The following is a 23787-nucleotide window of genomic DNA, read 5'->3' on the forward strand; positions in this document are numbered from 1 at the left end:
GGGAATACCAGACCACCTGACCTGCCTCTTGAGAAACCTGTATGCAGGCCAGGAAACAACAGTTAGAACTGGACATGGAACAACAGACTGGTTCCAAGTAGGAAAAGGAGTATGTCAAGGCTGTATATTATCACCCTGCTTATTTAACTTATATGCAGAGTATATCATGAGAAACGCTGGGCTGGAGAAGCACAGCTGGAATCAAGACTGCTGGGAGAAATATCAATAACCTCAGATATGCAGATGATACAACCCTTATGGCAGAGAGTGAAGAGGAACTAAAAAGCCTCTTGATGAAAGTGAAAGAGGAGAGTGAAAAAGTTGGCTTAAAGCTCAACATTCAGAAAACGAAGATCATGGCATCTGGTCCCATCACTTCATGGCAAATAGATGGGCAAACAATGGAAACAGTGGCTGACTTTTTTTTCTGGGCTCCAAAATCACTGCAGATGGTGATTGCAGCCATGAAATTAAAAGACACTTACTCCTTGGAATGAAAGTTATGACCAACCTAGATGGCATATTAAAAAGCAGAGACATTACTTTGCCAACAAAGGTTCGTCTAGTCAAGGCTAATGTGTGAGAATTGGACTATAAAGAAAGCTGAGCACTGAAGAATTGATGCTTTTGAACTGCGGTGTTGCAGAAGACTCTTGAAAGTCCCTTGGATTGCAAGGAGATCCAACCAGTCCATCCTAAAGGAGATCAGTCCTGGGTGTTCACTGGAAGGACTGATGTTGAAGCTGAAACTCCAATACTTTGGCCACCTGATGCGAAGAGCTGACTCATTGGAAAAGACCCTGATGCTGGGAAAGATTGAGGGCAGGAGGAGAAGGGGACGACAGAGGATGAGATGGTTGGATGGCATCACCGACTCAATGGACATGGGTTTGGGTGAACTGCGGGAGTTGGTGATGGACAGGGAGGCCTGGCGTGCTGCATTTCATGGAGTTGCAAAGAGTCAGACACGACTGAGCGACTGAACTGAAGTCAGAGAAAGACAAATAACATGTATCACTTATATACGGAATCTTAAAATATGATACAAATGAACTTATTTATAAAACCAGAAAGAGATTCATAGACATAGAAAACAAACTTATGGTTACCAAGGGGAAAGGTGAGGGGAAGAGATAAATCAGGAATTTGGAAATTATATGTATACATTACTATATACATAAAACAGATAAACAATAAGGACCTAGTATATGCTCAATATTTTGTTACATATATGTGAGAAAAGAATCTGAAATATATATATAATAAGAACATACACAAATATAACTGAATCACTTTGCTGTACAACCAAAACTAACACAAAATTGTAAACCAACTCTACTTCAAAAAAAATTAACTTAAACTTTTTTATTTACAAAACAGAAATAGAAACAAACTTATGGTTACCAAAGGGGATAACAGGGGTGGATGCAAGAGATAAATTAGGAGTTTGGGATTAATAGATATGCACTACTATATATAAAACAGGTAAACCACAGGACCTATTGTTTAGCAAAGGGAACTATATTCAACATCTTGTAATAATCTATAATGGAAAAGAATCTGAAAAATATAATTTAATCACTTTTCTGTACACTTGAAAAGAATACAATACTATAAATTAACTGTATTTTAATTAAAAAAAAAAAAAGAAACAGAAAACAAGCACTGCTGCATTAAAAGCCAGAAGGACCAGTTAAAAAAGGCTGTTTTGTCATTTTTCAGGTTGTATGGATAGTGGTGGTATATACAAGTATGAACTGCTAGGAAAGTGTCTAAACATTCAGGTCAAAAGCACACTGCTGGTATTTCACAACAGTACAGCATTTTAGACATACCATACTTTAAAATCTGAAGGTGGTTTCTTTCTAACAGTATTAAATCTTTCATAATCCTCCTCCTATAATTCAAGGTCATTAACAACTGGGAGGACTCCAGTTCCAAAGTTAATTATAAATAATGGCCACGATGTACTGCTTCAGTGAGATTGTCCCGTGATGAAGCACAGTCTAAACAACTCTTTTTTTCACATCACTGATTTTTAAAGCCATTACTCCTGACACTTAATAAATGCATTATTTTCTAAACTGAAAGCCCTTGGCCATCATTATTTGATTTGTGTGTAAAATATTTCTGTGTGAACTGAAGGAAAGCAGATATTATACCTGTCTTATGGATTATGAGACACAAATGTTTTACATTTCTGGTAGATCCAGGTTTCCAAACTTCTATCCCAGTTATTTATCCATCAGATTATCAGTGACAGGGCTGAAAGCCAGTTCTTATATCTTTGTCTGGTACCAGAGGGCTGAGAACATGGATGACTACAAACATATATTTAGAAGAAAATCAATAATCAATTCCAGTCCAACAGCTGTATCAGGTCTTACACAGCTAAAGATTCTAGTTTGAGCTTTCATTTAACAAGCAACATAGGAAAAATTTTACTGCACTCAAATATTATGCTCTGTGAACATTAGGGAAGTTATTTTCTTTCTGAAAATAAAATCAAAATGCATTTCAAAGTAGAAGGAATCTGCCTTCTAGTACATTTATTGCGTCTGGCAATCCTGAAGAGGAAATCATACTGATATTGTAGTTAAGATTCTACCTTGCCAGTCATGTACACTGGATTTTCCAAAATTACATTTGGACTGTCCATAAATTCTTTTCTTTAAAGCAGCTAAGCCCCCTTCAAAGCGGCTAGCTGTACTTTAATTTATTGAAATTGTTTTTAAGAATCAACATAATTAAGGGACTATAAATGGTCAAAAGTTTTTTAAGTTACTCAGTTACTTGCAGCATATCAAGTGAGCTGAAAAGCTATGTTAAATCTTAAAGATACCATGGATTTAATATAGATACTTTCAACGGATATTGTCCTAGATAATTTGAGAGCAATTATAAATAATAGATTCCAAATAAATATAACTTTTTGGTTTACTATTATACTAATGATCCATTCTTTTCTTCCCTCTCCCCTTAAGAGTAATTGTTTGTATATAGTTATACAGGAATACTTACAATGATATAAAAGTATATTATTATATATGAAGTATTAAATCCAAATTTATCTTCCAGTACATCCATGTTTGAGTCCATAAGATGCCTTCTTTATCAATTATCATGTCAATGATACTTTGCATCCAAAGTACCATAAAATATGAAAGGAGAAAATACATGGCTTTAAGGATTAAGCCCAAGTCTCTCTAAAAGTTCCAAAATCTCTCCTCTCTTCATGTCTTAATGGTGCATGGACATGATGCACCGTTGGACATAATGCTCCAATGAACAAAATGCTCCAGGTGCTAGAGTATAATTTATTAACTGCGTGTAAGAAAGAGATGGCCAATCAGAAAATATGCCAATAATCACCCACGTTTCAAGGAAAAGGAAGCTTCCTGGAAGGAGATGAATCAATTCATTCAAGTAACCTTCTGCTAACAGCCAGGGAGATGAATGGTGGTGGCCAAGATCTTAAACTCTGGCAGTGAACAGCTGTGTGTTTGAATCTTAGCTTACAATGAGCTAGTGAAACTGAAAGGCATACAACTTTCAAGGTGTTTACAATTTGGTGGACTGATTAAACAAGTTCACATGACAATTTACGGAGCAGGGTCCTCCCGATGAAGGCGCATCCGAATCCCCTGGGGGCTTGTTAACCACTTGGCTGACCTGAGTGTCTGACTCAGTAGGTCTGCATTGGAGCCTGAGAACTTACACTTCTAATCAATTCCTAGGTGATATTCCTGCTGCTGGTCTGGGAGCCACACTACAAGAAAACTGTTTCAGAGGAAAGTAAGTAGCCACAGAGAAGGAGAACCAAAATGAAAGGTTCTTGATGTGAAATCCATGAACCCATTTAGGGCAGGTATAAAGTAAAAGGAAAAGCCTTCCATTTGATGGAGGTGCTAGGTGAGGCTCCTGAAGACCAGAATTTTCCTCCTTATTCCAGGTGAGAAAAGGTAAAAGGCCCAAGGGGAAAAGAGGGTTTCTTTTATTTTATTTTAAGTGTTTCTTTTATTTTGCCATGATGATCCACACTCACCAATGGAATAACTAGAGAGGAAGATGGGGAACGAAGGATGAAGAAGAATTTAGCCGATAGAGTATAGAGAGCACTGTGGAAGAAGAAATGCTTTATCTGGTATCTACTTTCTTTTCAGGCCACTTCCACTTCTCCCTTGATTACTGCGGTCATCTCCACCCAATGTCCTGGGTCACTCCAATTCTTTTACTTTGAACTTTTAACACAGAACCAAATTGAACCACTTAAAAAGTATGGGTCACATTATGTCACTCCTGAGCTCAAACTTCTCCAATGGCTTCCCAGGCCCTGAAAGTAAAAGCCAATGTCCTCCTAAAGAAGTCTAAGTGAAAGTCACTCAGTCGTGTCCAACTCTTTGTGACCCTGTGGACTGTACAGTCCATGGAATTCTCTAGGCTAGAATACTAGAGTGGGTAGCCTTTCCCTTCTCCAGGGCATCTTCCAAACCTAGGGATTGAACCCAGGTCTCCTGTATTGCAGGCGATTCTTTACCAGCTGAGCCACAAAGGAAGCCCTAGAATACTGGAGTGAGTAGCCTATCCCTTCTCCAGTTGATCTTCCCGACCCAGGAATCAAACAAGGCTCTCCTGCATTGCAGGTGGATTCTTTACCAACTGAGCTATGAGGGAAGCCCTAAAGGTGCCTAAGCCACACACGATTTACTCATTGTAGGTGGCCAAGAGTTCACTAAATGAATGAACCTTCAGTGCTTGAAAGGGCCCTGTGATTATGTGATAGGGGGGCTGTCCCTAGCCCTCACCCAGGTGCATTTTATCTTTGGCCATACTTTTTATCTTAATTTACCCAAAGCATGTGACCTGCCTATCTGGTACACCAAAGATGTCATCAATCTTTATTAAGCATAATTGATACATATGGGTTAGGGCCAGCATAAACACAGAATTTAATGGGTGAGGGGCACCTATTATACATACGTTCAGTAAATAAGAGGATGAGGGAAGAGCAGGTAGAGAAGATGATGCTCCCTGCTCTATTAGGGTTATCTATCCAAGAAAATTTGGTCCCAGTAGAACTTTAGAGACACTGACCAAATCCAACATCACAATACTTATTCCATCACGGGCAACTCTTGTGATTTCTGGTCAGATAGAACAGATGTCACAGGAAAGCTCCCAGAGAGGTTCTGGGAAGGAGTAAGGTGGAAAAGAGGGCTTCCCGTGTGATTCAGATAGTAAAGAATCTGCCTGCAATGCAGGAGACCTGGGTTCAATACCTGGGATGGGAAGATCCTCTGGAGAAGGGAAGGGCTACCCACTCCAGTATTCTTGCCTGGAGAACTCCATGGACAGAAGAACCTGGCAGGCTATAGTCCATGGGGTCGCAGAGTCAGATATGACTGAGTGACTAATACTTTCACAAGGTAGACGAGAGATGGTGGAAAAGCTGCCTTTGAAGTAAATGGGTTCCACCAAGGGAGGGGGGAAATGGCAAGCAAACTTCTGAATTCATACACCTAATACTCACTTTAGAACAATTCCAAATGACTTCTCATTTCAATCTACTTAGTGTGTTTGGGGAGATAAAGTGGTCAGGACCTGGAAGGTGGAGTACCATGAGAACACGTACCAGAGTCACCCAGGAAAAGAATTTGCTGACTAATACACTGAAAAGCCATTGAAAAGAGTCTCCTCCCTCCACATCCTGGGACAAGTATCTCCTTCAATGACTAATATTAAACACCATAGGCACTGTCGTTTATGCAAAAGGGCAAAAAGAGGTCATATTGATTGATATTCTCCCTCTATAGTTAATTTCTATTAGAGTGGAATAAAACCATCCCTAAACACTTAGGGATTAAATATTAAAATTCACCACACTGGATAAAACTGTTAGCTTTATTTTTCACTGCAAACCATGAAAAGAATTATTCCTCAAATGTTATTTGCCATGGCAGAAAACTGGCTTTTAACATTACTTTTCTTCATATAGCCAAAATCATTTAAGGAGACTTGAAGAACTAAATCTGACTTAAATTAAGGTGAAAGCGTTCTCGTACCTATGATAAATGTGAGGGTATGGGTGTGCAAGTCCTAGTTGAGCGCCACCAGAGCACAACCAAATTGGAGGTGATCTCATTTCACTTCAGAATGAAAAAGCCCTATCACTGGCAGCCGTGGAGCATCACCAAGGTTACTCAATATCAAATAACTTGCAAAGAGTCTAAACCAACACCAGGGACTTCAGTTGCATGGGGAATGATAACAAACCTTATCCACAGTACCTTCAAAGTAGCATTTTTATGCTGCACTGGGCGAAAATATAGCAGCCGCTCAAGTTACTCAGTTTATCGGGAATTAAACTGGAATTGCTGAAACAGCAGACTGGCCACGGACACAAAAACAAAACAAAAAGCCTTTTGTTCAAACCATCCATGGTGCTTTGTTAAGACCTGGATCATTCAAATGACTGTCTACGCTATTCTGTCTTTTGTGTGTTGCTTGCTGTTAAAGGCGACAGGTCTCTTTACCCACTGAAAAAGCACAGATTGTTCCTTTTTCCTTTGTTCTTGCATCTGACTTCCCTCACACAGGTTAACTACCCGTTCAGGGTTACCATACCCAGAGTTAGTATTATAAAAAAGTTTGTGTGCCACTGAATCCAACAAGAGAGGTTAAGCCACTCCTTTGTGTATCATTCCATTCTCTTAATTTTTTATTTTTGTCTTGCACTTCATTTTTCTCAATAGGGAATTTAATCCATTGTTTCATCATGTTGCGCAACTTTCCCTAAGGACAAAAATTCCAAAGGAAGTACAATAAAATACTAAACATTACCAAAAAAAAAAAAAGTCTTTAATAACATTACCATTTGGCTTTGAAAAGTCAAACTAATTACATTCACAAGCACTGAACCAGTCAGCTCCAATGAAGTCATCCTTCTCACCAAGGAACTGGCCACACAGTGGGGGCCACATTTCTATCAAGACTCTAATAAATAACGTCAATGTTTTTTTGCTCCATCTCAAAACGTGCTTTCTCCAGTTTTCTGTCTGGGAGTTGAAAGTCAAAACCTGACCTCTGCCTGTGCCCGTTCACTGCCTTCTGACTACTGAGGGAATATGATCCCTTTATAATATAATATAATAAAACAAAATACAATATGCTCTCTTTATAATATTTGCAACCTTTCGTCCTCCTGTGGGCTCTTTTGTCTAAAAGCATGTTTTAACTGGCTCTAGTTTTTAAAACAAGTAATAGTACTACTTTTAGCCTGCGACTCCCTCAAAATACTCTTTGCCTTGGCAACATCATTTATTTTATTTCTTTAAAAAACTTAATTATATTATTATTTTTCTGCTTATTAAAATAATTATCTCATGACACCTGGCTTCTTAAATCCACAGACCCCCTGGAAACCACTCTTTTGACAGTCACCAATGGCTACCTCCTGACCAATTCAGTAGCCTTTCTTCCAACTCTGCCTGTCCCTGAGGACCATGACCAATGCCCCATCCTGATTTGCTGTCTTCTTCCGCAGTTACTCTTTTCCCAACTTCTTCCCAAGCCCCTAAAATAAGAGCCTCCCAGGCTCAACCTTCACCACTGCTCTCTCTGTATCTCGTCTCCAGTCTCCTCGCTCCCACGTTCTCACCAGTTGTTCCCCAGCTACGACTGATCTTCCTCATGAGTTTGAGATGACTATTCCAGGACCTCCACAGACACAACAGTATTTACAGTACCAAGCGCTGGGGTCACACAAATGACAAGAAAAGGTCCTGCTCCCAAGGGTCTTGCTGACAGGTGGGCGATAAACATGTGAACACAATTACTAGCAGTTGATCGGAGGGGTGTAAGGTTCTGTGGGCATGTGTGGAAAAGTGGGGAAGGGATGTCTGGGTCTGCCCTGAGGAGTCCAGGAAAGTGCTATGGGAACCCAGGCAGCCACCAGCTGATCCTCACAAGGGCAACAGGAGTTGGCCAGGTGTGAGCGGTTGTGGTTCAGAAGGGAGAGGAAGTGGATTGAGACATGTGTGGACAGACAGAAAGGGCAACACAAGCCAGCTTTCCAACGGAAGGACTTTATCCTTATGTGTGAGGCACAAAGTGAAGAGTTTGGGAGGAGGAACACAGCAGCACAGGGGAGAAAGGGTCATCTGGTAGGTGAGGCTGGACAAATGGGGAAGGTCAGGAAGGTTCTCAGGTGCCACAGAGGTTATGTTTTATTCTGCCAAACGTGGGAAGCTGGTAAAGAATTTTTAGTGAGAGGCATGATCAGATTTGTGTTTTAAAGACAACACCCAGCGACAAGGGTGCGGGCTCAATGATACCATTATCAACCTTGTCAGAGAGCTATTCATACACTTATCTCTGACTGGGTGTAAACTAGGAAAGCAGCCATGTCGATTCATCTCTGACTCTGCTGCAGCTTCCAGCCCAGCACCTCATTTGCTGGATGCACTTAGCAGTTTTTGTGTCAACACAAACTTAGATTCTAGACAACTCAGGGCTTGCATTTAGCTGTGAATTCTACTTTTGTGTCAATAAACCCCATACATATCACCCTTAAGCAGTTAAGTACTGAGAGGCCAATCAGAATTTTGGAGCTTAGAAGGGAACTTAGAGATTAAAAAAAGTTCTTTTCCTGAGGGAGAAGCCAAGTACAAAAATGGGATACGATTTCCCAACATCTTCCAGGCTATAGGCAGCACTAGAATCACAATTCTGGCTGCCTATCTCATTTTTCGGAACAGGTAATAACAGCAAAAGATGGCAAGGCCGCTGTGGTTCAGGGAAGATGAGACAATTGCACATCCTACTTCTGTGCAGTGTTTCCCACAAAAGAGAGCCACTCCACCCCCACGCTCTCCACTCTATGCCTATTTTTGTTTAAACTAGAAAACAAGTTAAAATTCTATATGAGTGAGTGTAATTTAATGTTTCTTACTTATAACATTGGTATATTTAGTATTTCTAATCCCTTATCTTTCTTTCCTTTGTCCCTTTTATAACCTGAGTCTTATTACCATGTTTTTTAAGTTCAGTTCAGTTCAGTCGCTCAGTCGTGTCCGACTCTTTGCGACCCCATGAATTGCAGCACGCCAGGCCTCCCTGTCCATCACCCACTCCCGGAGTTCACTCAGACTCACATCCATCGAGTCAGTGATACCATCCAGCCATCTCATCCTCTGTTGTCCCCTTCTCCTCCTGCGCCCAATCCCTCCCAGTATCAGAGTCTTTTCCAATGAGTCAACTCTTTGCATGAGGTGGCCAAAGTACTGAAGTTTCAGCTTTAGCATCATTCCTTCTAAAGTACTAATGACTTATTATAACCCTAAAATAAGCACCAAAGCCTATTAGGATGAAACAATGATTACTGATGTTCATTACATACAATGTCTAACGATGAAGCTTCCTTTATTTCCCTTAAACATGTTTGAATTTTAATGAAATCAAGAATGAGTGAAGAGAAGTTTGCAGGTGCAACAGGGAAGTCACCAACTTTAGTCTATTTTGCATTTCTTAAATTAATTGGCTGAAGAAACTAAATCTGCCTTGAGGCTCTGATTTGCAAAGTGAACTCCGTCCCAATGACCTTTTCGGAAGTTGAGGGCAGCTAAAGAAGCATCAGAGATAGGCCCTTGGGATCTGAGATCAAAACAGGCCAGCATGGGCTGGGTGAGAAACCTGACTTGGAGTTCTTGGCAGAGTTATCTATAAACTGTAAAGTAGCTATCAATTAATCCCTTAACTTCCATAAATCCTGGTTTATCATATACAAAATAAAGTGAAAGTTGGTGGGTCATGTCCGACTCTTTGTGACCCCATAGACTATACAGTCCATGGGATTCTCCAGGCAAGAATACTGGAGTGGGTAGCAGTTCCCTTTCCCAGGGATCTGCTCAACCCAGGGATCGAACCCAGGTCTCCCACATTGCAGGCAGATTCTTTACCAGCTGAGCCACAGGGAAACCCAAGAATACTGGAGTGGGTAGCCTATCCCTTCTCCAGTGGACCTTCCTGACCCAGGAGTTGAAGCAGGGTGTCCTGCATTGCCAGCGGATTCTTTACCAACTGAGCTATCAGGGAAACCCCTAAAAGAAATGGGATTCAAATGCAGAGGGGATTAACCAGAGGACCAGGGAGGGGCCTTCTGCTCTAGCATCCTGGGTATCTTTCAGAGACTGATGGGGCGTGGAGGAAAAGGCGTCTTGCTCATGTGGATGAAGTGAACGTGTCTGTGAGCGTCACTGTCATCTGATGATATCTGTCTTTTGTTCTCTTCCTCTCTCCCTCCTCCCCAGTGTCTATCTCTGGAGTATAATGGCTGGGAGGGAGAGTGTCAGCTAAATCATGACAGCATCTGGGAAAGAGGACTGAAAGTTCTATCTGTATCCCACTGCACTTATATAAAAGACACTCCTCCACAAACACCTTCTGCTTCCACATTGAGGGACAGGTACTTTGAGATACTATAAATAAGTTGGTCTTATTCCCATGAAAATAGGTATTGGGATCTTTATCTTACAGATAAAAAACAAGTTCAAAATCTTAAAGAGACACACTCAAAATTAAACTCAAACAATATATTCCTAGTATACAACAGAGGCAGGACGTGAACCTAAACATCATCCATGTACTTTTCATGAAACCTGGCCTTTTCCTATTAGAAAGCAAGAACAACAAGAGGTTTCTGGCAGTCAGATCATGCTCTATTTTTGACCAAAATAATAGCACCATAGGATTCCTTAGTGGCTCAGATGGTAAAGAATCTATCTGCCTGCAATGCAGGAGACCCAGGTTCAATCCCTGGGTCAGGAAGATCCCTGGAGAAAGAAATGGCAACCCATTCCAGTATTCCTGCCTGGAGAATTCCATGGACAGAAGAAGCTGGCAGGCTACAGTCCATGGGTTGCAGAGAATCAGACATGACTGAGCAGCTTTCACTTCACTTCACATTACCAAGGGTTAGACACGTGTCTTCCAGGAAGTCCTGTGAAGAATGCCACAGGATCCCAAGAAGGGACTCTACAGCCAAAACCCATGGACCCATGTGCCCAACGCACACAGATGTCACCATCAAGCCCCCTCATCAAATCCAGAGAGGCCCCCACAGCCTTTCCCAGAACAGACTCACTTGTCCAAGTCTACATGGAACTAGTTGATGGCTTCCTGACAATAAAAGGTTACGCAGTGACCTTCAGATAAAGATAAAGTCTGTGTGTCAGGAACTGTCAGAGAAACCTGGCTAGAACAACTTAGAAACTGTGTCCATAATTTTGAAAAAGGTATAACGCTATTTAATGTCAAACAGGTTGGTTTGTACACACACGCACGCACATTCTATTGCTTTAAATTACTTGGTATAAGTAGTCATTTCTTCACAATGTATATCCTCAATTCCTATGTCTCCAGATATAATAAATATAACCTTCTGACTCTGAATTAACACAAGCCAGATCCAACATTCCTCCCTGTGCTCACACTTCTAATTCTGGAGCCACAGAGCATGCTGACCTGCTAACGTGTGGTTTTTCAGGAAAGAGAGCTGTGACTAGACATTTCTGATGTCAACAACAGACACTCTGTGAACTAATTCAGGCAGGAGTTACACAGATGCAGGAACCAAACTGCCTGCTAAGCACACTGAGAAAGTATGTTCATCTCTCTCCCAAGTTGAGCTTTTAGGGGATGAGGGCTTGAAGTAACATTTTTTCATTACAACCTTTAATAATCATATAATTGCCAAATGAGGCTCACAGGTTATAAAGAAATAAAATCTAAAACTTTCATTGAGTCCAAGCAAGCCTACCCCATCCCTCAATTCCCCCTTTCCCACTGAATTGTGGCCTTTTCAATAAAAGCTAAAACTATCCAGTTAAACATTTAGTTAGATAGAGGTTATTCATTATCACAGCTAACTCTGATGAAGTTTATGAAGGGTTTAAACAACCATGGAGATGTAAAGAGTAGAATTCTTCTGAAAATTTAGTAAAATTTACTATTCAATAAAATTTATTATTCATAACTAGCCAGATGTCCAGTTGGGCCTAATATCAAAATACTCTTAAAATCTTGGTACATTTTTGTGTTATTGTTAGCAATAAATCACTACCTAAGTCTCCAGTAACTAAATACATCAATTAAAATATAAAATCATTTGATCCAAGAGCATGGCCACTAAATTCTATCAAATTCTCCAGAGATTGGTCCCTAAGAGCAAACACAAAAGATCTGCCTGCATTAGTTGGGCCAGAATGGAAGCTACCTCCTCTAGGCACTTCACATGCCATTCGACACTATAAAAGCCCATCCTCTCTTCAACGGGGGAATGGGAGAGTGGGGTCTCCCAAGGCTTTTCTGGTGGATCGAACTCTCCTCTACATACCCAGTGTACTTCATACGTTTCCATTACTCTACTGTTTGTTCATTTCAGTCTTGACACCAGACGGCAAGCACCTCAGCTCTTTAAAGCTGGGGACCCACGACCTTTTGTCCATTCATTTAAAAACTCTTGGCACAGCACAAAATTGATCCTTAAAATACACAAGTAGTATCTACATCTACCCTTTAGGTACTAACGCAAGCTTAGCTTTTTCATAAAAACATTTTCGGTAAACCTGTGGTCTACTGGTCTACTGACCATTAAGCATTTCCGCATTATTTTAACATAAGCCAATATTTACAACACTTACTTATTAATTTCTTGTTGTTTAATCGTTCAGTCATGCCTGACTCTTTGTGATCCCATGAACAGCTTCCTCTGTACATGGGATTCTCCAGGCAAAAATACTGGAGTGGGTTGCCATTTCCTTCTCTAGAGGATCTTCCTGACCTAGGGATCAAGCCTGCATCTCCTGCTTGGCAGGTGGATTCTTTACCACTAAGCCACCAGGGAAGCCCTCAAAGGATAGTACTCCTTTTTTAAAACTGTGAACAAGGTCACAGTAAGAATAGAAGGAACAAAACAGATTACTCATTGTGAATACTGACTTACCTTTCTATATTTTTAATCAAAGAATGCTGAGGTTAAGTTATCTTAGACTAATAATCTTACATAACATCATACTTTAATAGTACCATATATTCAGGGACTGGATTTTTTCTTTTTAACCTTCACTGATAATGATATAACAAATACTTTGCATTCATGTTATGTTTATTACAGGTTGCTAACATGATGTCGGGGAAGTGGTATGTGAAAGTACATGTGATTAAAAGTAAATAAATGAGAAACAAAAGCACTCAGATATTCTTTCTCGTTTCATCTCTCTCAACCACTGTGCTTCAAGTTATCAATTATCTAAAATCCCTTAAGGCTCATTTAAATCCAGACTTTAAAAGTTGGGCTCTAAGGATTTTCCAAACTTATTAATCTTATTAATAGTAGATCCCTTCGATGAACCACTTTAGGGCACTTAAGCAATCACTATAGAATTTACCTTTTCAAAATAAAATCTAAGTGTAGGCAAAATGTGGATGATGATATTTCATAGGTATCTACTGAACAGTTCAAAAGAAAATGAAGTTAGAAAAATCTATACATAGATATACAGTGTCCTAAGGGCAGAAAAGAGAAGCTCTGATTAGGTGCTTGAAAATACACGAAAGAGGTCATGAAGCACAATTTCCTGGAAAGTGATCAAAAAACCACTGGGCCTGAATATTCAAACTCACACATACCTTCCTGAAGGTATTTTCTACAAGCCAGACCAGGCAGGGCTTGGTCTTCAGAGCAACAAAAGAAATGTTAACAATGGCACTGCCTCCGGGGTTTGTCCTGGGAACTGTGCCATTTAATATTCTTATTAATTCTTCGGTGTATGAACGTAAACTCCAGGTAAAGAAGTACTTTGTCAAAAGTTCCTAAAGACAAATCACTAGGAACTGAAGGGATCGAGAAGAAATTCTGGTTGGATTTAGGCACATCATGAAGGCAACACAGCCAAAGTACATCTCTAAGGCCACACAGAAGAGCCCAACGCACATGATTCTTTTCACCTAGGCTTGTAGTCACTAAATATGTAGCTTGTGTGCTGAGTTGCTTCAGTGGTGTTCGATTCTTTGTGACACTATAGACTGTAGGCCGCCAGGCTCCTCTGTCCATGGGATTCTCTAGGTAAGAATATTGGAGTGGGTTGCCATGCCCTCCTCCAGGAGATCTTCCTGACCTGGGGATCGAACCCGCATCACTTGCATCTCCTGCAGGCAGGTTCTTTACCACTAGTCCCATTTGAGAAGCCCATATAAGGGGTTACTCAGGCTAAATGTAAAATGGAGCCCAGTAATGTCCTCTTTTCTAGACAGTGCAATGCCAACATTATAAGATACATGATAAAATACATAAACCTGTAAGATACATATGAGATAATCAAAGCATTATACAAGATAAAAGGAAGAAAAAACAGGGCTATGATTAAAAATGTTTGTACAGTTCTGTTCAGAATATCACATCTATTGTGACTCTACTGACAGCTATTCTTTCTCTAAGCAGAGATGTTCTGCTTTCTTTAACTGCAATACAGCAGTTTTTGGCACCTCTCAAGTATTTTTCACATTGTGATTTGTTCTCCAGATATAAGTATAAATTTATCGACAGCTGAGATCCTGCTGGTGTATTCTGCATTTTGCTAGAATAATAGATTTCCAACAAATGGTTGTTAAAGGCAGCAGTTAAGAATGTGGGCTCTGCAGCCTGAGATGGTCCAAGTTTAAATCTTGGATCTATCGCTAAGTCTGAGATCTCAAGCACATTTCTAAACTCTGTGTCTCCATGTTTTCATCTGTAGAACTTGGCACAGTAATGGTTTGTAGTAGGATTACTGTGAGGATTAAATGAGATACAATGTGCAATAGTTTAGAACAGTACTTCATATACAGTTGAGTGTTAACTGTTAGCTAATAATCAGAGCACATTAATAAAAGAATTAATTAATGACTGATACATAAGTGAAAACTATAACAAAAATAAGAGGGATCCTCAAGCTGGGGTTTCCTTCAATCAGTAACAGTATTTCTCCAGATATGTCTTTCACAATTAGATAAATACAGGATATGTCCAGTTAAATTAAATTGCACATAAGCAACAAATATTATTTTTAGTATAATTAGACCCCAAACAGCACATGGTAGGAGAAAACTGGTAGAAACAGCATCCGGGAGAATAAGAATGTTGGTTCTTTGTTTTAAGGGAAAGTCTCTAAATCTGAATTGATACTTTCAAACTGGGGTGTTGGAGAAGACTCCTGAGCGTCCCTCGGATTACATGGAGGTCAAACCAGTCAATCCTAAAGGAAATCAACCCTGACTATTCATTGTAAGGACTGATGCTGAAGCTCCAATATTTTGGCCACCTGATGCGAAGAGCTGACTCATTGGAAAAGACCCTGATGCTGGGAAACATTGAAGGCAAAAGGAGAAGGGGGTGACAGAGAATGAGATGGTCAGACAGTATTACCAATCCAATGGACATGAATTTCAGCAAACTCTGGGAGACAGTGAAGGACAGAGGAGCCTGGCATGCTACATACAGTCTATGGGGTTGCAAAGACTTAGACATGACTTAGTGGCTGAAAAACTGAATCTTAAAAATCACTTCTTCTTTAAAAATCACTTCTTCTTCCCCTCTATCACTTTGTCCTCTTTGCCGTGTATACACTTTTCTTAACATCACCAAGTTGAGGTAAAAATGAGAATTTTAAACTAGATACAAGTGTCTACTCTTCTTGGATTTCCTACCAGCCACAGTGCACTCTGCCCACCTGGACTAGAAGGAGTACTGCTGGGGTGAGCCCAAATTCTGGTAAATCAAACCACTCTGCATGTCCTCAAAGTATGTATTTAGGTCTCCTTTCCACCCAACTTGAATTAACTGAACAGACCATTACAAAGTACTAACTTTAACAATTTGCTCTGAATATTTAAACTATGGTCTTAAAAAAGCAGTGGCAAAATTTGGCAAAATTTCCCATATCAGCAGGGGTTTATTTGAGTACTGGTGGTTGCACTCAGTATGCCAGCAAATTTGGAAAACTCAGCAGTGGCTACAGGACTGGAAAAGGTCAGTTTTCATTCCAATCCCAAAGAAAGGCAATGCCAAAGAATGCTCAAACTACCACACGATTGCACTCATCTCACATGCTAGTAAAGTAATGCTCAAAATTCTCCAAGCCAGGCTTCAGCAATACGTGAACCGTGAACTTCCAGATGTTCAAGCTGGTTTTAGACAAGGCAGGGGAACCAGACGTCAAATTGCCAACATCCGCTGGATCATTGAAAAAGCAAGAGAGTTCCAGAAAAACATCTATTTCTGCTTTATTGACTATGCCAAAACCTTTGACTGTGTGGATCACAATAAACTGTGGAAAATTCTGAAAGAGATGGGAACACCAGACCACCTGACCTGCCTCTTGAGAAACCTGTATGCAGATCAGGAAGCAACAGTTAGAACTGGACATGGAACAACGGACTGGTTCCAAATAGGAAAAGGAGCACGTCAAGGCTGTATATTGTCACCCTGCTTATTTAACTTATATGCAGAGTACATCATAAGAAATGCTGGAGGAAGCACAAGCTGGAATCAAGATTGCTGGGAGAAATATCAATAACCTCAGATATGCAGATGACACCACCCTTATGGCAGAAAGTGAAGAAGAACTAAAGAGCCTCTTGATGAAAGTGAAAGAGGAGAGTGAAAAAGTTGGCTTAAAGCTCAACATTCAGAAAACTAAGATCATGGCACCTGGTCCCATCACTTCATGGCAAACAGATGCGGAAACAGTGGAAACAGTGTCAGACTTTATTTTTCTAGGCTCCAAAATCACTGCAGATGTTGACTGCAGCCATGAAATTAAAAGGCACTTACTCCTCAGAAGGAAAGTTTTGACCAACCCAGACAGCATATTAAAAAGCAGAGACATTACTTGGTCAACAAAGGTCCATCTAGTCAAGGCTATGGTTTTTCCTGTGGTCATGTATGGATGTGAAAGTTGGACTATAAAGAAAGCTGAGCACCGAAGAATTGACGCTTTTGAACTGTGGTGTTGAAGAAGACTCTTGAGAGTCCCTTGGACTGCAAGGAGCTCCAACCAGTCCATCCTAAAGGAGATCAGTCCTGGGTGATCATTGGAAGGACTGATGTTGAAGCTGAAACTCCAATACTTCGGCCACCTGATGCGAAGGGCTGACTCATTTGAAAAGACCCTGATGCTGGGAAAGGTTGACGGCAGGAGGAGAAAGGGACAACAGAGGATGAGATGGTTGGATGGCATCACCGACTCAGTGGACATGAGCTTGGGTAAACTCCGGGAGTTGGTGATGGACAGGGAGGCCTGGCATGCTGCAGTTCATGGCGTTGCAAACAGTCGGACTCGACTGAGCGACTGAACTGAACTGAAAGGGTTCTAACCCAGAAAAGCCTCTTTGAGGATACATTTGCCTATCTGTAAATAGGCAGCTTTCTATAGACACCAGATCATACTTAGCATGTATTAAGCTGTATTTATGATAACTTACAAAGACACAGCATAGTATAAGTTCATTTTAAGTAGTCTTTTACAAATAGCAACCGAATCTATGTTTTCATTTCTAACAGCCAAGAATGCAAGAACATCAAGCTTGGCGGGTTTCATCTTACCCCTCAGTACTGATTTGAGGTTGAGCTTGGCTTGGCGGTGCAGGTCCTCCACGCAGGGGGGTCTTGTGGTGGGGAGGAACACATTCTCCTGCTGGTGCCATGGAGCAGTGTAGTGGACCGTCCATCGACTCTCCTCATCTAGGTTGGAAACAGCTGTAGAAAGAGAGAATACATTCAGGTTTTAAAGTAACTGTGTTACATCAAGATGAGTTCTGGGTACCTAAAACACTCACAGGTAAGGACCAGCAAGGGAGAAATGGAACAAATTCTGAATAAGATTCAATCTTAGACCCCAGGGGTCTTTCCACTGTGTTTTGTGTTTGTTTAGTTAATTGCTTCCCATCTTTTTAGGCCCTCCTTTTACTCCAAAGTTAGAAAATGATTAACAAAATCAATAAAGACCTCCTGCTTCACTCCATCATAACAAAATCTATTAATCATCTATACTATGTCACTACATTATAAATGTTAGATTGCAAGACAGAAAACAACTTTTCTACTAAGAACCTGGCACCAATTCCTTCCCCTCTAAAGCATTATTTTAAAACACCACTGTTATAAACTCATTTAAAATTTTAAAAACTAAGCATAAACATTCAATGTAATACATTTAAATAGCATAGTTCAATTAGAAATCCATTCGTGCTGAAAAATTTTCTCTGCACTTCCTGCTTTCATGGAATATGTTCATATTCAAATGTTTTTAGAAACTCCAATGCAATTGATTTTTCCCAACACAATCCAATTCAATTCAATTTTTCCAACACAAAAGAGACTGAGGACATCAGAGGAAGAAATGGTAGGTTAAATCTCTATGATAATTTTCCTTTTACATTTTAGGGCTTAAGATTGCTTTGTCTATTTGATTTTTCCTGACAACACAACCCAAGAAGGGCTACCGATGGATCCCAACATGAAACTGACAACATCATACAAATTCAACAACAATTTTTTAAAATATTTTTTATATAGCCGTTGCTGTAAGCCAGCATTGGAGAGACCAGAGAAGTTTGAGAAGGACTCTGTGTTGAGGTGTTTACTGAAGGTGACAAGTCTAACACCTGTAAACCAGCAGATATGACAACTGTGAGTCGGGGGTAATCTTCCCCTCTCTGACCTATGCCACAGAGGATACACTGGGCATACACGTTTCTACAACATAATACGTCCCTGGAAATGAGACCATAAAGTAGATTCATAAAATAAAATGAACAGGCACACATGAACTATTGAACCTTTCTGTGTGAACATGTTTAAAATTAACTCAATGTACCTAACAGCACAGCTATTAAAACCATTATACAGATCAAATGAGCTAATATATGGAAAGTCACAGCTTATGAAATAACTCATGAAAAGAATGGTTGTGGCAAGATTAGTGCAATTACCTGAAGGGAGTCCCTGACTTTTAGAACCATCAATGAAGAGGAACTTGGCCTTTCTCAGTGCCTCTGGGAACATGAGTCACCCCACAGACCAGAGTGAGGTCAGCACTCACTACAGGTAGTGAATTCCACAAGCCCACCTTTAAATAATTCACTTTCTAAATCATCCCACTCTCTCCAGTGATAAGATAAATTAGTACTACGTATGTAATATACAACATTATGAACACAATTAACACTGTTGGGTTATATATAAAAGTTGCTAAGAGAGGATGAGATGGTTAGCTAGCATCACCAACTCAATGGATAAGAATGTGAACAAACTCCAGGGATAGTGAAGGACAGAGGAGCCTGGTGTGCTGCAGTCCATGAGGTCACAAAGAGTCGGATATGACTTAGCAACTGAACAACAAGATACTATGTCCTAAGAATTCTCACCACAAAGAAAACATTTTCTTTTTCTTTTGTATCTATATGAGACTATGAATGTTCACTACACTTACTGTGAGAATCATTTCATGATGTCTGCTAGTCAAATTATTATGCTATACACCATAAGTGGATACAGTACTGTATGTCAATTATACATCAATAAAACTGGACAAATTTTTAAAAAAATCATCCCACTTTCCCTACAAACTGCCAAATGGAAAAATAAACATTGAGAACTAGACATCAAGTTAAAAACAGAAACGTCCTGTGTACTTTCTGCTTTTAATGTTTACTAAAAGCTGCATGTAAATTCGGAGAAGGCAATAGCACCCCACTCCAGTACTCTTGCCTGGAAAATCCCATGGATGGAGGAGCCTGGTGGGCTGCACGCAGTCCATGGAGTCGCTAAGAGTTGGACAAGACTCAGCGACTTCGCTTTCACTTTTCACTTTCCTGCATTGGAGAAGGCAATGTCAACCCACTCCAGTGTTCTTGCCTGGAGAATCTCAGGGACGGGTGAGCCTCGTGGGCTGCCGTCTATGGGGTGGCACAGAGTCGGACACGACTGAAGCGACTTAGCAGCAGCAGCAGCAGCATGTAAATTAGGCACTTGGCATTTCACATATCTGTGGAACAAATGTTTTACATGGTACATAGAACTACAGTCGTAATCTATAAAATCCAAAGAGCCCTGACTTAGTTCTTAGTTATGATCTGAGAATCTTGCACAGGATGGAGCTTGCCGTGTGTCCTCCAAAGAGTAGCCAGTTAATTATAATGTTTTGTGCTGATGCCCATTGATTTCGAAGACTGAATTATCATACTTCATAGTTGGAAAATAATGAAAATGGAAACTCTTCCTACTCGCCAATTACAAATCAAATCCAAGTGATAGTGTCCGTGTAATTGCACATTCAGCCCCACCGTGCGACTACCAACTGGCTCCTAAGAAAGAACAGTTGTCTCTCCCTGGTGTATCTCACTCTTGACAGGGTAGATTTTTATCAGTCCATCCAAAGACAATCTATGATGAGGGGAGCTGTAGAAATGAACCCCGAGGGCTGTTCATTTGCTTTCTCCAGTTTCTCTTACTAATGCTCCTACCTACATTTATCCAGTTTAAACCCATGGCCCCAAAACTAAAATAAAATAAACAACTATGTAAAAACAAAACTGTTTATAAATAAAATTTATACTTTCCAAAGAATGAAGAGGCATCTGGATTTAAAGAAATTGAAACCAACAGTAAGTACATAATGAAGCCACATCACAGAAGTTGTGTGCTTTACAATGACTGATCAGTCTAGACAGAGGCTGTCCTTGAGCTCTTAAATAACTAACAGAGTGTAGGAGACTTTCAGAGGATCATCCCCACCAAAAATATGTGATGCATCACTCAGAGGCTCCTCGTATTTAGCCAAAGAATTGAAACATCATACACTGTACATCAAGGCAGACATAAAGTAAATACAAGGGCTTTTTTCCCCCTTCTTCAAAGGATTATTTTTTTTTTTTTTTTGAGAATCCCAATAGAAGTGAATTCACCTAAAATCCCAACCATAAACAAGTAAGTCATGCTTTTAAAAAGAAAAAGTCACATAATTCTGCCCTAGAGTTATAAAAGTCTGAGGTATTTGAACTTGGTATAGAAAGGAGTTTAACAAACACCAATTATGCTGTTTTACACTCTTAATTTCATCACTCAAAAGGATGAAGTCGTACATAAAACACACACACTTACTCACATATAGTGCAGAGAAAAGAAACTACTTACTTTTCTTCTTAAAAAGTTTAATCAAAGACTTGATCTTTGTATTAATAAAGACCACCATTTCCAGGACATCTACGTAGGATTAAACAATTTGAATCCTTTAAAAGCTCAGTCCAGCAAACAGGTGGTAATCAGCATTCTTCTGCTCCACATTCCAACTTTTTCCCTCTGGTCTTGAATCCTCAGACATCTGCCTGGACTGATGTAACTTTGAGGTTGAACTTATTGTCAGGCAGTTACAAACCATTAACAGTCCTTGAACCTGAAAAGCTCCCACTGAAACCTAATCTTTAAGGCCGAGAGTCACCAGTGACAATGTATACAGAAAGAGAAAGCCAATCGCGGTTCTTATTTGCATGAGAGCCACATCTGTCTTTCTGCCTCGGTGCTCAGTGAGTCAGTTTCCTCTCCAACTGATCTGAAGTGCCTCCTCTCTGGAGTCCACAAAAACAGTAGAGAGTTTACTTCGTGGAAGTCAAGGTGAAGCAAAGGTGTTCCCCACTTTCACTGGGCCGCTAAGAACATCCAGATCTTTTTACTGGAGCCGACAAGTCTTACGGCAAGTCTGTTGATTCTTTGACTCCCTAGTTAAGTCAGGCATTTGAACCGATTCAGGGGGGAGAAAGAGCCAAACTATTGTTTCCCCAACCACGCCCCCAGGCTCTGCCTCCCACACTAAAGGAAGGTTTGCAAGCAGTAAAACTTTATAATACAATCTCCAGGGAGCTGTAAATGATGACTTGGTTGTATTTTAGTTGCAAATTAGTACACCCAGTCTTCTCACCCAGTTTTTTTTTTTTTTTCTTGCCAGTGACGGAGAAAAGCATTGTCATTGTTCCAAAGGGTGATCTCGTCTGCATCTAGCTGCCACAACTCTCACCACCCCCGGCCCCCAAACTCTTAACTTTTCCCACTCCAAAGAAGAAAACAGATGATAAAGTAGCCTAATCATTTAAATCCGTATTTTAAATTTTAAAAACCTAGCCTAAGCACCAGGTTTTTAAAATTTCACACCAAACACCTCCCCAATGGGAGAGAAGAGGAACAATTTCTAACAAAAATTATCTGAGTTTTTCTCTTCAACGTGAATGTACTGTACTAAGTTGCAGTTCTTTTCTCGTGTGCAATTGGCCACAGAGAACTGGGTAAATATAAACAGAGAAGAATCAGAAATGTGGTACCAGCAGGCACTAGAAAAATACACTTCGGGGTAAAGAGACAGGAACAAAAAGGAAAAGAATACAAATCAAACAATATTATGATAGGGGACAAAGGAAAAGAATGCGCCTCAAAGCTCTCCCCAACTTCACTTCATGGCAAAACAGTTTTTGAAACATGTTAGACAACCTCTTATTTCATAGCTTTGGGCCAGACTTACAACTGAATGGAAAAATGTAATAACCCACTAATTCAAAACATTTAGTTTATAACAAAAGCTTTTAGTCAAAGAATAAAATTTATATAAGGGGCTCCCTCTAGGGAAAACTTTGGAATGATTCCTCCTCAAATCATCCCCCCCAACAGACACACAATCTTATTTTTTATACAACAAAATTGAAGCAAACAAAACCCAAAACACACATATTATCCTACCACCATACCTATTATCACGGATTTCCAACTTGTGTTCTTTCACCTATACACTGCTTTATTTAAAAGTAATTACATGGCCAGATGGCAAATGAGAAAAGACTGAGAGTGTAAGTTAAATTATATAACTGCTTGAAAAGTGTGCAAAGTTCCCTTAGGATAACACATTTATAAGCAAGAGCTGCCTCTTAGCTCACTATACTCAAAACAGGCAGTAGTGGGTTCTAACCAGAAGCACTCCTTATCCACAGTCCACGAATTTCTGAGGTTGAACATCCCCATCTGGACTTCCAACTACAAACAGCACATGGCCTTTCACGTACGAAACAGTGGCACTGGAACTTTGATTTACTCATTCAAAGACAAATACTGAGCATGTACGAAGCGCCATTCATTTGAGATCCCTCTTGGAGCTTACATTACTTGACCATAAACCACAATTATATGGTATGTTAGAATGTGGTGAGTGGAATGGACAAAAGAAAAAGTTGCATAGGATAAAAGGGGTTTGAGAGGAGGAGGGTGTGGCCAGGTTGTAATATTAAATAGAGTCAGGATAGAGCTCATTGGAAAGGTGAGACTTGAGTAAAAACTTGAAGGGGGCAATAGCAATAGAACAAGAACAAGAATCTGTGCAGTGAGTCCAACTGGCTCTCATTTTAAAGAGGGAGGAAAGAAGTTTATTGGTAGTGAAACATTTCTAACCCACCAGGACTAGTCAGAGAAGTGCTCTAAGAAATGAACTTTGGTAAGAGTCACACATGGAGTAATCTCCTTTCTCATTAATAAAACCTGATATCGAGCGACCACAGTCATGTAAAGATAATGCCACTGGTTACACAGAGATCAGTGGCAAGTCTGGGGGTTAAAAAGCAGGGTTCCACCCCAGCATCTCACTTGGCGCCAATAGCAACGAACCCACCTGCCAATGCAGGAGACATTAAGAGACATGCGTTCTATCCCTGGATCGG

At 40.2% G+C, this 23787-nt stretch overlaps 1 protein-coding gene across 8 annotated transcripts in view; it reads right to left on the bottom strand.

Moving 5' to 3' along the window:
* The window catches only part of NHSL1 (NHS like 1), a 231511-nt gene that overhangs the window by 47581 nt on the left and 160143 nt on the right, over nucleotides 1–23787 (bottom strand). For 6 of the 8 annotated variants that reach the window (XM_086318065.1, XM_086318059.1, XM_086318057.1 and 3 more), the window contains exon 2: nucleotides 17639–17791. Coding sequence is in view for 6 of the 8 variants with exons in the window: in XM_086318059.1 (XP_086174185.1) it covers nucleotides 17639–17791 (153 nt within the window). In the remaining 2 variants the exon portion in view is untranslated. Of the gene's footprint in view, nucleotides 1–17638; nucleotides 17792–21229; nucleotides 21991–23787 lie in introns of those variants that run through there. The other 2 variants (XM_086318060.1, XM_086318062.1) reach the window with 2 other exon arrangements.

Source organism: Bos grunniens, chromosome 9 (genome assembly GCF_055505025.1).
Source record: "Bos grunniens cultivar Pamir isolate PY7600 chromosome 9, Bosgru_T2T1.0, whole genome shotgun sequence".
Lineage (NCBI taxonomy): Eukaryota > Metazoa > Chordata > Mammalia > Artiodactyla > Bovidae > Bos > Bos grunniens.